This window comes from Emys orbicularis, chromosome 25, assembly GCF_028017835.1.
Source record: "Emys orbicularis isolate rEmyOrb1 chromosome 25, rEmyOrb1.hap1, whole genome shotgun sequence".
NCBI lineage: Eukaryota > Metazoa > Chordata > Testudines > Emydidae > Emys > Emys orbicularis.
In genome coordinates, this window is record NC_088707.1 from 14,355,546 (window position 1) to 14,371,018 (window position 15,473).

At 54.1% G+C, this 15,473-nt stretch overlaps 1 protein-coding gene across 1 annotated transcript in view; it reads left to right on the forward strand.

Annotated features, from left to right (window-relative positions):
* Positions 1-15,473, forward strand: part of NMT1 (N-myristoyltransferase 1) — a 38,634-nt gene that overhangs the window by 21,451 nt on the left and 1,710 nt on the right. Inside the window, exons 4-11 of the mRNA XM_065422646.1 lie at positions 3,476-3,594; positions 5,091-5,182; positions 9,338-9,454; positions 10,302-10,472; positions 11,330-11,438; positions 12,992-13,162; positions 13,540-13,707; positions 14,207-14,344. Of these exons, the coding sequence (XP_065278718.1) occupies positions 3,476-3,594; positions 5,091-5,182; positions 9,338-9,454; positions 10,302-10,472; positions 11,330-11,438; positions 12,992-13,162; positions 13,540-13,707; positions 14,207-14,344 (1,085 nt within the window). The remainder of the gene's footprint in view (positions 1-3,475; positions 3,595-5,090; positions 5,183-9,337; positions 9,455-10,301; positions 10,473-11,329; positions 11,439-12,991; positions 13,163-13,539; positions 13,708-14,206; positions 14,345-15,473) is intronic.

Here is a 15,473-nt window from a genome sequence, read left to right on the forward strand (position 1 = left end):
CCCCACTTAAGTTGGTATAAGTTTGCAGTTGAAAATAATATTTTTAAAGTCAGAGCCATAACATTTGCTCATATTTGTTTTGTCAGTGGAAACTGCTGGTTCCGAGTTCCTTTAGCAATTAAACCAACCCTGACTTTGAGCAGTTTTGCCAAGTTCCAAGGAAGATTGCTGAGATCTCCATAGGTCATATTCAAGTCTCTCTTAATTTAACTTATTTCAAATCCCTCTTCTCCTATTCAAGTACTTGAATAAGGAAGTATTATTTACCCCTTCGTATCACAGTGAACCAGGGGTCACCCAACAAAATTAATAGTCAGCAGGTTTAAAACAAACAAAAGGAAGAACCTTTTCATATAACAGACAGTCAACCTGTGGAACTCATTGCCAGGGGATGTTGTAAAGGCCAAAAGTATAACTGGGTTCAAAAAAGAATTAGACAAGTTCATGGAGGACAGGCCTATCAATGGCTGTTAGCCAAGATGGTCAGGGACACAACCCCCTGCTCTGGGTGTCCCTAGACCTCTGGCTGCCAGAGGCTGGGAGAGGACGACAGGGGATGGATCACTCAGTAAACTCCCGTTCTGTTCACTCCCGTGAAGCTTCTGGCACCAGCCACTGTCGGAAGACAGGACACTGGGCTAGAAGGACCATTGGTCTGACCCAGTCTGGCCGTTCTTATGGTGCCATTACAACTGGGGGGAGTCAGTGATGGGAGCAGGACTCAGGGCACATTGTTCAACTTCTTCCCGTGTGTGTGTCTGTAAATCCCTTGCCCGGAAAGGGGCTCTGCTGAGCCTGAGCCAGCTCACGCTGCTGAGCCACAGGTCTGCAGTGCTGCTCTTGGAGAGCCTGGGTAGGGTACAGGACTATGGCCCCCTGTCGTTTAGAAGATGAGCTGTAGTGGGACTAGTCACCACATGCCGCATCCCCCTGCTAGTACCATGGATGAGCGAGTGTCTGCACCTCCCGGAGTCGTGCTTCCTGGCCTCTGTGCTGATCACTTGGACTAGCTGGGTGTCCAGCTGCAGTGTTTGCAGGCGCTGCAAGTTTTGCTGGCCGGGTTAAGGAGTCTTGCTAGAAATGTACAAATATAGCAGGACTTTGGGCCTATGAAAGTGCCGGGATCTCCAAGCATTTTGTACGTACTCGTTAATCTGCTTCCCTGTTCGACAGCGGGGACACTGAGACCCAGACTTTGCACCAGTGTCACAGCAACGCTGGCAGAGCTGGTAATCAAATCCAGGAATTCTGACGCCCACTAGTCTGCTCTCAATCTCTCGACGTAAGGGAAAAGCGGTAAATCTCCTCAGCAGGGCGGGATCGTGACAAGAAATCTGATCTCCTCATAGTTCAGCTGGCCAAGCTGGCCTGGCCATTATCTCTGGAGTTGTTCTTTGGAAAAGCATCAGCTTCCCCTGGTAAGACTTGTGCTGACCCTGTTCGGAGGGGGATTTCTGGGTCACTTGCGCACTAACAACTGTCTGAGACTTGGGGAGTGTGCACTGAAGTGATGCTGTCCAGTAATAAGCCGTTCCTCTGTCCTGGCCAGAAAGCTCAGCTGATGAATGGTTTTGAAAGGAAGAGAAGCTCTTTGATGTAGAGAGCCGTGTCTCTGGAAGGACTTTGCGTCCTAGAGGAATCAGAGCAGATCTCTGCAGAAACTCCCCTGGTGTCTGTGTGATTGCATTGCTGCTTCTTTCTGCATCTGGCAACTCCCACCCTAGTCCAGACGGAGCTGAGAAGAGCTTTAAATCACAATGGCCAAACTGTTCGTTTTCTTAAGTAACCCGGGGTTTGTTCCTCCTTGTGGTGACTGGGAAATTGGCTCTTTTCAGCAACTCCTTTGAAGAAGCCTCTGTCTGATTCCCCCTTGCCGCCCATGTCATGTCTGGCTAGCTCTGTATCCGTTTGTCAGCACTGGCACCGTACCAGTGTATCTGGCTCCCTGGAAGGGCTGTTCTGTGGAAAGGCATGAGCTCCCAGGTAGTCTGGCACCAGACTCAGTCCTTGTTCTGTTGTCTGGATGGTTACTGTAACATACCAGTGTGCTGTAGGTGTCACAGGGGGTGGGAATCAGATCCTATAGCGTGTGAGGATCCCAAAGGGCTTTGTAACCATCAGTTAAGCATCACAAACCCCTGTAAAGCAGAAGGTGTTGTCTCCATTTCACAGATGGGAAACGAGACACAGAATGATCAGGGGCCTTGTCCAGAGACCAGATCAGTGGTAGGGTTGATACCAGAGCTCAGGACTGACTGAAACGCCCCCACCCCCGGCTCTCAATACTACACCATGCTGTCTCCCCTGGTGTTTGGTGAAAGGACAGTATCAAGCACGCAGCATGACCTGTCCGATGCTGCTTCGAATCTGGTAAACAAAAGTAGTCTGGGTTTGAGGGGCCAGATTTTCTCGTGCTCCGGATCCATTGAGAGCGATGGGAGCTGCTCCAGGTGAGCGTACTGGCCCTGAGGTGCTGGGGTAATTAATGCTCTGTGTTCTTGTTCGGATCTTCAATTCACCTCTCCATTGCCTAGGGTTTTTTTTAATCTTTGTCTTCATGCCTCCCATAAAAAAAAAAAAGTGTTGTACTTTCTTTTCAGTGGCACTTAATTAGCACTTCCTGGGCTTTGCTAACCTCCCAGTATGGCTGGTGCCCAAATCGAGATCTCTTGGCTTGATAAAGTGCTTTAGGAGTCACAGTAGTTAAACAAAAGTAGCCTTGTTCATTTCAACTGCATTTAAAGCACAGTGGATGGGAAATGCTGACGTTTGCCAAATGGCAAAGGCTGGAGCTGGCAGGGAGAAACGCTCCTTTGGAAGCTTCCAGGAGGGTATTGCAGACAACGGGGGAGTTTCGGGAAAGGGCTGGCTGGTAGGCCAAGGACTATGATGGTGCAAATCCATGAAGAGAAAGATCTGCTGTTTGTGGCCTCCAGCTAATACCATCTCGGGCTGTGACTTTGAGATCTGACCCGCTAAGGAGGTTGGGTTTTGTCAGTAATGAAGTGGGAAACTGAGGAAGAACCAGCATCTGCAGGGAGCAGTTAATGATTCCATAGAGGCACCCTTCCCTTGAGTATGAAATAAACCAGTACCAGAGAGCAGCAGGCGGCTGGTATGGAAGTATCACCTTCTAAGTGAGGCATAAAGCCAGTTCCTGTCCACTTCTTAGCCCTGGGCCCAGTCAGAGTCCAACTCTGCTCCCCTAAACCTGCCCTGGAGTTTCAATGGAATGAGCTATTCAGTTCCTCAGATCCATGGCGTAGTGTTGCTGTGTACTGTTAAACAGCTGTTGTGCTCCACCTGGGAGCTGGCTGCCCCAGTAATGGGGGAATGATCCCTGTATATACAGCTGTGAAACGTGTTGGGACCCCTTGAGGTGAAAGGTGCTCTCAGAATGTCAGAGCATGTTATTAAAACGCAGGTGGCTCCCAGAGGCCGAGGGACCGTTTGATTGTTCCTGTCTCTTTCCCAGGAGAAGTGGTGAACACTCATGGGCCGGTGGAACCAGACAAAGACAATATCCGTCAGGAGCCTTACACCTTGCCCCCAGGCTTCACCTGGGATGCCCTGGACTTGGGGGACCGAGGCGTGGTAAGAAGGGCCAAGGCAGGACAAGCCGGTTGGGAGGGGTCTCTAATGTAGAGCCCATGCTGTGGGCCCCGAGCACTGAGCTGCTGGAGTTGTTCATGGAGCTGTAGAATTCATCCTCTGTCCCGTTTCCCCAGCTCGGGCTAGCAATTGGGCTGCTCTCTCCTTAAGGCAAGACGGGCCTCTGCCCTTTTTTAGCTTCAGTGTCATCAGTGCCCCTACCAGACCAAGCCTGCTGTGTTCCGAGCTCCCGGCGGGAGATGGAAATTCCCACACGTCTCTGGAGCTCAGGGGTGGGCGACCCAGCAGGCCTCTTCCTAGGAATCTAACCCTGCCTCCTGGAGATGAAGTGAGCCTGACAGAGGAACATAGCAGGAGTGTCTGTTTCCCCCCAAGGTTGCACCCACAGCTGAGCTGAGAGCTAAGAGGTTTCTCCTGTATCGAGAAGAGGGCACGTGGCAGCAATAGGCACAGGTGACCAAGGACCGCTCCTGCAGCAGCGATGACTAGTCCAGTCACTGTTGCACTGAGTTACTCCTGGGGGAATTCTGCGCCAAAAAATAAAAAAATTTGCACCAAAAAAATTAAAAATTCTGCACACAATATTTTAAAATTCCACAAAATTCTGCATATTTTATTTGTCAAAATAACACAATATAATCAGGCCAGTTTCAATTATTTTGGTAATTTATTTCAAAATAGCTGTCAGCAGGTATGTCTGTGATAATACAGACCAAAAAAAGATGCTGGTAATTTTTTTAATAAATAGATTTCTTACTAGGCATATGAATACAGAACTTTGAGTAATTCATTTAAATTACAACACAGAACTGTATTTCCTGCACCTGTCAGAAGCAGTGCGAAGGCTTGGGGGGAGTCAGGGGTAATGGAGGAGCTGAGGGAGAGGGAAGAAACCTAGAGTGAATCTGGAAGGTTGTTGGGGTCGGGTGGGAGAAGTATGGAACAGGTGTTTTTCTGGGGGGTGTTGTAAGGGAGTTGAGGAGCCTCCCCCATGCAGACCCTGGCTGGCCCCAAGCCTCTCCCATTCAGTCAGGCACATCCGCCCCATCCCTGCACCCTCATCCCCATGTGTCCCTGCAGCCCCCATCCCCAGGCTCAGTGCTGTCACCCTACTAGCTCCTGAGTCCCCCCCACTAGCCATTCTGAACCCCAGTCTGTGACCCCCAGCAGCCCAATGTGTCCCACTCTGTCCTAACCTGGCTCCGCGGGCAGGTTATGAACTTCTGATCTTGGCGCATCCGCAGGAATGGGGAACGGCTGCTTAGGCAGAGGAAAGGGGGAGTTTGAGGGACATGCTCCATGGTAGTCAGGCAGCAGCGGAGCACCAGCATTAGCTTGGCCTTTTTAAAGGTGTCCTTTCCCCACAGCAAATGGGATTTCTCCTTGTCGCTGCTGCTGTCCAGTCAGGGGGCCCGGCTGAGGGGGGCTGTTACTGACTAGCTGGCTTTGCCTCCTCAGCCGACTGATCTCTCTCTTAGCTAAAAGAGCTGTACACGCTCCTGAACGAGAACTACGTGGAAGACGATGACAACATGTTCCGGTTTGATTACTCACCTGAGTTCCTTCTGTGGTGAGTAGCAGGCTCTTCCCAACCTCGTGAGCAGGGGCCAGGGCGCATGAGGCTGGGGGCCCGGCAAACCTGGCTCTCCTGGGCTGGTGCTGCAGCTGTCTATCGATTCTCTTGCCTCCTTCCCCCTCTTCACCCACTGCCATCCCCATCCCTCCACATGCACAGTGGTGGGGGAAGGTCGGTGTCTCTGGCGTGCGACCCCAGGTATCCTGCAGGAGAGATTCGGACGCGTGGCTCTTCCTGCCCTCAACTCCTCTGAGCCTTGGGAGGGCAGAGCACCCCAGCTCTGAGCTTGTCCCCGACCCTGACTGTGCTGTTCCCTTGGAAGGGGGCTAGAGCACCATTAGCTCAGTAGCTCCCCGACTGGGCCTGTGCCCCGCTGCCCTGGAACTGCAGTATGAAGACTGAAGACCAGATTGTACCAACAATATAAACTTGCTATTAATTGGCTGATAAGGCCAAGATGGCATTTCTGTAGATGGCATCTCCTGTCTTGGGCTTCAGAGGGCTTTTACAATGCCAGTGAACGTAGCCTCATCCCCGTGCCATGGGTAAATGTTAGCCGTGGTCACAGAGGAGGGCAGGTTGTCGCATGCCTGGTCCCCTGCTGGACCCCCGTTCTAGGATGCCACCTGATGTATTGGGATTTCACTGAGCCCGCCTGCTCCACTAGCCTGGGCTCCCTCTCCTGTTTTGCTGAGTCAGGCTGTCCGGCAGCACACCCACAGGTAGGGACGCACCAGCTGTAGAATCACGCAGAGGCTGCAAACAGCTCTCTATGGGAAGGTTCAGCTCGGAAATTGCCCAGCACTCAAGTGCAGCTTCCCTGTGGAAAGTACACCCAAGATAATATTGTCTTGCACTGTAGAGAAAGATCTGCACAGCGCGAGCTCATAACAATTTGCCCTCTCCCTCAATGTGAAGAGAGAGAGACACAACTTCTCCTCTCCCCCCCCCCCCGGTTATAAATTGCAGAAACTGGGTTATGTTATAAACAGAAAAAAGTTTATTAACTATAAAAGGTAAATTTGAAGTGGTTATAAGAGTTAGCAAACAGAACAAAGCAGATTACTAAGCAAATAAAACAAAACACGCCAACTAAGTTTGATTCACTAAAGAAATGGGTTACAAAATGTAATTTCTCACCCTAAATGTTGACTTGGACAGGATGCAGAGTTTCTGTAGCTTAGATTTCCAGTTATTTCTCTTTACAGACTAGACTCCTGTGTCTCAGTCTGGCCTCAGCCCTTCCTTTCCCTCAGCTTAGTTCTTCTGTCTCATCAGGTACTTTTAGCAGTCTCACTTCTTGGGTGGGAAGGGAGAGTGCTGGTGGCCTTGCCTCCCAGCCATAAATAGAATGTACATAAGGCGGGAAGCCTTTGTTTCCGGTGGGAAAGTACCATGTGGTATCTTGCATCAGGTGATATTATCACCTGACCTTGTAGTGTCAATGCAGCATTCCAGTAAACTTCTCGGGAAGGAGAGAGATTAGCATTTTCAAAGTTCCAGTGTTCTCCTTAATGGCTTGTCCAGGCTGATTGCTTACTGTCCGCTGGGCGTTCCCCAAGTGTACACAAAGTTCTAATTGTCACATAGTCAATATTCCTAACTTCAGATACAGAAATAATACCTGGATACAATGTAGGTAATCACATTCCGTAAATTATAGCCTTTCCAATGATCTCTTACATTTTATGCAGATGGGTCTTGTATCTTAGGCCATATTCCTATCATAACAATGTTTCTATGAAGAATATGGAGTGTCATGACACACCAGGATCCTCTTCTCAGGAGTTCCAACAAATCCCCAGGCTCTGTGCAATCTCTTCTGATAGGGAACGGTATGCACGGTCACGTTCTGGCCTGGCAAGATACCAGTGGTGCCTTCAGCGTTGTACGTCTTGGTCACATGTGAATGATGGTTACTCTAACCCATTCCCTACCTGATAACGCTTCCATGCTGTGTGGCACAGCCAGGCGAAGGAAATGCCTTGCCTTGCTGTGAATTAACGAAGGGTGATTAGACAGAACTATATTGTCCACCCTGCCCACAGCAGCTGAAATCACAGGCCCTTCCTGCTGGGCTGGGGTTGGCCATCTCTTGTCGTTTGCTGTGGTTGTGTTTGCCATGTGATTATCTCCTTGTTCAGCACTGCAGTCACATTACCCACCTCGTCCAGGGCCCCAGGTCCTTCACCCTCTTCCAGTCACTTATTGCATCTACTTTAGACTGTTGATGTCCCCTTGCCGGTCCTGCAGACCGCTTGCACAGAGCCCTGTATCTCTGCTACTCTTTCTAGAATCTGTATCCCTTTTTCATGGGAATGCTTGGAATGGGCCCCCCTCCTCCTGCAGATGTCCCTGCCTTGGCCTTCTGCTCCTTGTAGGTGGCACACCTCCTTCACCTGAACAATTGCCTGGTGTCTGTGTTCCTCAGGCCAGGGACCAGCTCTTGCTAAGAGGCAGTTAAAGCACCTGGGACTGTCAGTGTGATATAAATAACCCATGGAAGCCACCCAGCATTCATAAGCTCTTGCTCACTGAGTAGCCCTGGGAGGAAGCCACTTGTTAGTGATTCTTAGATTTCAAGGCCATAAGGGACTGTCATGATCGTTCAGTCTAACCCCCTGTGTAGCACAGGCCAGAGAACCTCACCGGGGATTCCTGCAGCCTGCCCACAGTGGCACGGTGGGGTCTCTTGGGCCATAGCTAATACGGCTTTAAACCGGAGACTTTGTGCTAAGCTCTTGTTCCACTCCAGAAAACAGCAATAACACTAATGAACTCCACATCAGAGGGCTGCCAGGTTGTGAAGTAGTTGGAAATCCTGGGATGAAAGGTGCTCTATATGTGCAATTGATTAATTAGTTAATTATTGCTAATTAACCTGTATACCATTCCCATGGTTGTGAAGAACCCCTAGTGTTTTACAAGTGGTGTATCACAGTAGCTGTGCACAGCGATAACCCATACAGCTGTGTACAGTACAGTGTGATTGATAACCCGTACAGCTGTAACCCTGCAGCTGCGCACGGTTTTGTGTGATAACCCGTACAGCCGTGCACAGTACAGTGTGATATCCCGTACAGCCGTGCACAGTACAGTGTCATAACCCGTACAGCCGTGCACAGTACAGTGTGATATCCCGTACAGATGTGCACAGTACAGTGTGATAACCCTACAGCCGTGCACAGCGATATCCCGTACAGATGTGCACAGTACAGTGTGATAACCCTACAGCCGTGCACAGCGATATCCCGTACAGCCGTGCACAGCGATATCCCGTACAGTTGTGCACAGTAATAGCTCTGCCTCCTGGCTGCTATGCCTGTGTCGTCTCCCTGCCCTGGATCGGGACACTGCTCTCCTCGAGTTCACGTCTAGTCAGCTGTGAGACGGCAGTTGGTTCCCCCCAGGGTCTCTGTCTCTCCCAGCCCAAGGGGCTCAGTGCCATGGCAGGGGCTCTGATGTGCTGCTGGGTGCTGTGGTGGGGGTATCTGGGGGCGGGGGCTCACCCTTCGCACAAACAGCCGTAAAATATGAATTCTCTTCACAAGTGAGTCGGGCCGAGAACTCTGCGCTGGGGTCTCCGCTGGGCTCCTGTTCGGCCTCGCTGCTCTCCTTGAGAACAGGGCCTCAATGAGCACGGTGCTAGGCCAGCACTGAGCACTGGCGAGACCCTGACTCTCAGCTCTCCTAGGGTGAGCGTGGGTTGCCCATGGCACGGAGGGAATCTCTGGTTCAAACGGAGCCCAGCAAGTCGTGCTCTCTGCTCTCCACCTCAGACTTCTCTTTGGTGGCCCATGTGAAGCAAACCCACATCTCCATGAGGGCCCTGGGCGAAACGTATCCCCGTCCCAGAAATGCACCTGGGCTTTGTCCCCAGGGCTGGACGGTTCTGTGGGAAGTCCCAGGATTGCCTGGCCCACGGAGGCTGAACTCGCTGGGCTCCCTCCGGGCCAAGGCTGAAGCACAGCCCTTGGGCCCACGCTGCCCAAGGACAGGGCTGCACACTCCACACTGGTCCCTGGTGCCCGCACTAGAGTCTCCCAGGACGTTGTGGGGAGGCAGGGCCAGTTGGAGAGAAAAGCGGGTGCCTTGGGGCCTCTGGTGCAGGAATGTGCCAGGACTAACCAAGGCTTGTCCATTCTCCAGGGCTTTGCGTCCCCCCGGCTGGCTGCCCCAGTGGCACTGCGGGGTCCGAGTCATCTCTAGCAAGAAGCTGGTTGGATTCATCAGTGCGATTCCAGCCACGATCCACATCTACGATTCGTAAGTGCCTTTCTGTTCGGCTCGATCTCAGCTCTTCCCCACTGTGGGGTCGGATGCTCCTGGGCTGGGTCCGAGGCGTCTCGGCTGCATTGATCCTTGCGGGGGCCAGCCTGGTGTGCACCACTCTGGCTCTAGGAGTGCCCCGTGATTCGCAGAGAAAGGGGGTTAGTTAAGGTGGGCAGCTCTTGTAAGAGGAAGTCTCGCGTACGAGAACCTCAGACACTAGCTTTGTTAGTGCTTCTTAATGAGGCCAGCGTACAGCTCTGGCTGTAGGAAAGGGACATCGTGTGGAAATTCTCCAGAGCGCGTTGTTCCTTGGACAACTGTTGTGTTGTCCCTGTTGTGCTCAGAGTAAAGTTCTCAAAAGCGCCTAAGCAACTTGGGATCCTGCGTCCTCGTCCGTGGACGGGCGCCATGGATAATGAGACCCTCTGACTTCCCTACGCCGGTGTGGATGGGCCAGCAATGATTCTTAGTGCGTGAGACGCACAAACCCAACCGATGTGACTTACTGAACACTGGTAGCGGAGGGCTCCCGTCCGAGAGGCCAGGCAGCAATGCTGTCGAATTGCTTCGCTGTGTAGATAGATGAGTGCAGCCCAGGAGTGGGGCACGGAGTGGGTTGGGGGATTAACTGGTGACAGGCGGTGACCCGGAATGGGCAAGTGGGGAAAGCTCCCGCTCTCCTGGCCTGGCTTCTTATGCTAGGGATGTCCCATCTCCCTTCTGCAGAGCATCTGCCCCCTCCCTCCCCAGGTGAGGCCATGCTCTGAGCCTGGGGAATTGGAGTAACCCTGCCAAGACAACTCTGTGACTCTCCCCTGGGCTTGTTCTCTGTCCTCTCAAGAGAGAAGAAGATGGTGGAGATAAACTTCCTGTGCGTCCACAAGAAGCTGCGATCTAAACGGGTGGCCCCGGTTTTGATCCGGGAGATCACCCGGCGGGTTCACCTGGAGGGGATTTTTCAGGCTGTTTACACGGCAGGGGTAGTGTTGCCGAAACCCGTCGGCACTTGTAGGTAAGTGACGCTCCAAGGAGTGCAGACTTGGCCCTTAACAGACATCTCTTCCCATGGCTTGTTAGCAGAGCACTCGGCTTTACCCATGATCCCGCTGGGCTGAGCGGTTCCTCCTCCTAGCAGTGTCCTTCAGGGAGTCGGCCAGACAGCTCAGTGTCTCCTCAGGGTGAGCTACTGGCTCTTTGAAGCCATGAAGCAACACCTCCTCCAGCAGGTGCACCCCACGTTGCCCTGGCTCTTCTCCCCGGGAGCCGTTGGGTGTGAGTTTACCATAGCCCCAGGCATGGACCACGGCTCCAGGGTCTAGGCGCTGCACTGACGCACAACAACAGACAGTCCCTACCCCAAGGACTCTCTAATCCAAGTTTAAAACAGGAGACAGCAGGTGGATAGAGACAGAGGGGAGCCCAAGGAAACAATGCGACAGGATTGGCCCACGGGATGGGCAGTGGTCTCCGCGCCCTAGCTGTCGTCAGGTTTCTGTAGGCATCACAGCAAAGGAGGGCTTTGAAGGTGGGTGATGAGTTAGTTTGGGGATGTTTACAGGGAGCGCCTCCCAAGCATGAGGGGCAGCATGGGAGAATTGCAAAGGGACTTGTTTGAACATTTAGCAAGCAGGCAATGGAGGCTGGCGTGCTGGGCCAATCAGAGGCAAGTGTTGACAACAGCGAATGGGACGATAGGTGGGGTGGGGCCGGGCCGTGGAGGGCTTGATTGATGTGATGGAGAGGTTTCTGCCTTGCTAATTAGCCTGATGTCTTGTGCCACCTTCTGGCACTTAAAAGACTCACATGCTCTTTCCAGCCTTCTCCATCGCGAGCGTCCTGCACGTGTGACCTAGACTTGTGTTTCTGCAGATACTGGCATCGGTCCCTGAACCCTCGGAAACTGATTGAAGTCAAGTTTTCCCACCTGAGCAGGAACATGACAATGCAACGCACCATGAAGCTCTACCGGCTGCCGGAGGTGTGTGCTTGTGACTGTGGTAGCTGCCGCCTCTCTCGGTTACCTGCAGAGCGCAAACCGCTCACTCCTGAGCTGGCCGTGGAGGGAGGTGAATTGCTGAGGCTCAGACATCCAAGCTGGTTCTGAGTTCCTCCCTGTTGTGGTCAGTGTAGCAGCCAGGTCCCGGAGAGCCACCGCTAGCTGCCTAGCACGGAGCTCATGCTGCCTGAGTCCCTGCGCTTGTCTTTGCACGTGTGCAGCTGTGGGCCAGGAGTTCTCGCGAACGCAGACCCCTGCCCGTCGGGGAAGCCGGGCGCCCGCGCTTGGCAGCGATTGCAGAGGGATTTGGTTTAACAATAAGAGGCCGAGCCAACCTGTGTTGTAATCCCCTGCAGTGTGCTGGGGTGGCCGCTGCCCGAGTGCAGTGACAGCCAGGAAAATGGCAGGGCCTGCCTGGCTTTGCTGCTCCCTCCGGCGAGTCTGAGTCGCTGCTTCCTACTCCAGAGCCAGCCCAGCTCGCGGGGGAGCTAGCAGCCGGCCGGCCGCACTCCTAAGCAGCTGCTGACTAAAGAATGTTCATCCTTCTTTAAGGAGTATTTAGGATGCCTGTTCACCATAGCAACCAATCACTTATTTGCCACAGAAACTGAAAACCAACCCTGGGTCTGGCTAGACACTGCTGCTCCATGGGGCAGGAATCGGCTCAGACTGGAAACAAACACCAAAACAACCCAGGCCCCCTGCTCTGGGCCGGCCAGGCCAGGCGCAGCGAATTCCATTGTGCGCTGGAGGCCCAAGGGATGCAGGCTGAGCGTGTGGCCCCCACAGTTCAGAGAACCCCCCTTTTGGACGTAGAAACGGAACGCGGTGCTCTGGAAGTCACTCAGGGAGCTGCTGCTTCCTTGGGGGGGATCCCAGAGCACTTGGTGAACTCATAGATGAGCTGTACCCTGGCATCTCCCTCCTTGACCCCTGGGCTCAATTGTGCCACTGTGACGAGCGGGGGCAGGGCCCTGATTTTGCCTCTTATCCAAAAGCTGGCACCATGGTAGGGTGTGGGCTCAGTACCAAGCCAGGGAAGCTGCCACTTACTGGGTCACCAGCCCCATTTCCTGCAGCACCTACGTATTTCTTAGCAGTCTCTTGCCCAGCCTGGTCCACTTAGCATGTGTACGGGAATGGGACCAGAGCAGGGGCACCATGGCTGTAAGCCTGGCATTAATCTGGAACTCTGGCCACACCATGCGTTATTGTAGGTCATGGGTGGCTGGAAGCCTCTTTGCATGTGACAGACCCCAAAGCATGGGATTCTGGGACCCCTGGGCAGGTGGTCTTGGCAGCTTTCTGCAGGGCGTCGGTTAAAGGAAGTCAGGTGGGCAGGGATCTGAGGATGGGCCGAGGTGTGGGGGGCCTGAGCAGAAAAGAGCAGTGTGGGGATGCCCTGTAGCCAGCTGCTGTGGGCGGGTCCCTCTGTTAATAAGCATTAGCAATCCTGGCCCTTTGGGTACTGAAAAAATCTGCTCGAGCCAAGATGCTCTCGAGCCGGCCCGGACAATTTCTCTCCCTCTCTCCAGACTCCGAAGACATCCAGCCTGCGGGCAATGGAGCACAAAGACATTGCTGTCGTGCACAAGCTTCTGACCGAGTACCTGAAGCAGTTCCACCTGACCCCAGTCATGAGTCGTGAGGAGGTGGAGCACTGGTTCTTCCCTCAGGAGAATATCATTGACACCTTCGTGGTGGAGGTGAGCCGGCAAGGCCGAGAGACTAATGTCACCTGGGCCCCAGTCACTTTGGAAGGCACAGCTGGTTCTCCGCCTGCTGAGCGTCAGTCGCCTCCTCCCCGGCTCAGACGGGGGTCGCTGACCCAGTGCCTGCGTTGGGCTCCACGGGACAGGCCTCAAGGGGCAGTAGAGGCTGGGTTATTGCAAGTGTCGCTGTGCCGCCTTGGCACCAGCCTCAGCGCTGCCCTGAGGCACTGGCCTTGCCCTGTGCCGAGCCTGCGGGCAAGGCAGCCAGCTTGTGGCGTGGCCCCGAATGGCCTCGGATGGTTCTTGCTTGTTGCTCTGTCCTGTCTCGGCCTGGCTCAGGCCGTACCCACGCTGCTGCCATTTGCTTTCAGAGCCCCACCGGTGAGGTGACAGACTTCCTGAGCTTCTACACGCTGCCCTCCACCATCATGAACCACCCCACTCACAAGAGCCTGAAAGCCGCGTACTCCTTCTACAACGTTCATACCAAGACTCCCCTCCTCGACCTCATGAGCGACGCCCTCATCCTCGCAAAGTCGGTGAGCAGGCGTGGAGCCCCTTTGCCCCGGGAGCACCAGGGCTCGGCGGAGGCTTGAGACCTGTGACTGTAGCCACCTCCTCACCAGCTGCATAGTGCAGGGTGGCCCTTGAGATCTGGGGGGCCCCAGACGTGGGCCCCACCCACCTTTAAAAGAAAGCGTGAATGATGAACCCTTGTTGTTTTATGGCTGTGAGGAGCGTGTGCTTTGCCCATCCTGGTCTCCCAGAGCAACCCTGGCCTGACAGCCACGGAGTCAGAACCCCTGTATTTATCCAGAGAACAGCGATAGCAGGGGGAGCAGCTGAGCAGGTTTCTCTCAATGGCCCCCATCCCCTAGAGAGGGGGAGTCAATCCAGGACCTCTCCACTGGGGCGATCAGCTAAAGGCCACGTGGCAGGTTGTGGGAGGCTTTCGGGGGGCAGTGCCTGGGGGCGGCGGAGGACAGCACAGCTGGAGAGGCTGGCCCTGATGACCTCTCTCCCCTGTCGCCCATGCAGAAGGGGTTTGATGTGTTCAATGCACTGGATCTCATGGAAAACAAAACCTTCCTGGAGAAGCTGAAGTTTGGGATTGGGGACGGGAATCTGCAGTATTATCTTTACAATTGGAAATGCCCCAGCATGGGGGCAGAGAAGGTAAGTGCCTCGCTCAGCACAGGGGTCGCCCTGGTGGGGGCTGGCCGGGGGGGCTATGCGGGTAGGTTATCTCGTTTGGCCGCTGAAATGGTTTCTTCAAAGATCTCTCGCGGGACACAGGCCAGTGCGGTACTGTCAGATCACCAGCCACTGAGCTCCTGGCAACAGCCAACGTGCGAAGCGTCAGCCGAACAGCTGTAATGCGCTTGTCAAGGGGAATGCCGGGGACGCCTTCCTGAGCCCAGCCCGGTCGGCTCCTGCAGCCTTTGTACCGCTGGGAATTAGCGCCTGGACATACCACAGGCTTTGCTGTTTGCCTGTGTGGGGAGGGTTTCCTTGGGCTGAGTCGCTGCCCTGCTCCATGGGCCAGGCAACTAGAAGCACTACCCCAAAAGCTCTTTAAAAGCCATCCGTCTGGCAGCCTCCACCAGAGCCCTGGCGGCGGCCGGCTACAACACCTGTGTCTTAGCAAAGCCACCTTTCTATCCCCTTGGAGCACAGACTGAGGTAGGAGCCCCTGGGCCTTAACGGTTTGGCTACTGACTCCCGTCACCGTAGGGAAACCGAGGCAGGGCAGTGGTGCCCTGCCCATCTGTAAAATGGAGCTAGGACACAAGGTTGGGGAGAGTTGGTGTTGGAAAGCGCTTTGCAGATGCAGAGCGCTCCGTGAGCGCGAGGGCTGAGCCCCTGCCTAGCCGTCGGGAGCCTTAGGAACGAGGCAGCGTCTGGCAGAAGGTTTGTCCTGTGCAGGGCTGCGTGCGGGAATGGGCGGGATCCACAGACACACTGGACCTGTGAGTGCCGCACGTCAGCCTTTTCTCGGGTCTTTAAAACAAGTCAAGTGGCGAAACAGACGAATGACTGATCTCGTGGTGTCCGCTGGACAGTGCCCGTGTAAGGAACATGCTTGTTCGAGAGAATCCAGCACGTGTCCTGTCCGTGTCTGTGTCACAGGACTCTGCCCGCGGTAGCTCCTGCAGTGAGGCCAGCCGCTGATTCACGCCTGCCCCGCAGGTTCGAAATACCCAGACTGCTTGGAATTGCCATTTCCCAGGCTGGGCTTCCCCTCTCCCAGCTAGGAGTGTTCGAATCCCCTGCAGCTTGGGCAATGGGACCCGGGGGTCTTTGC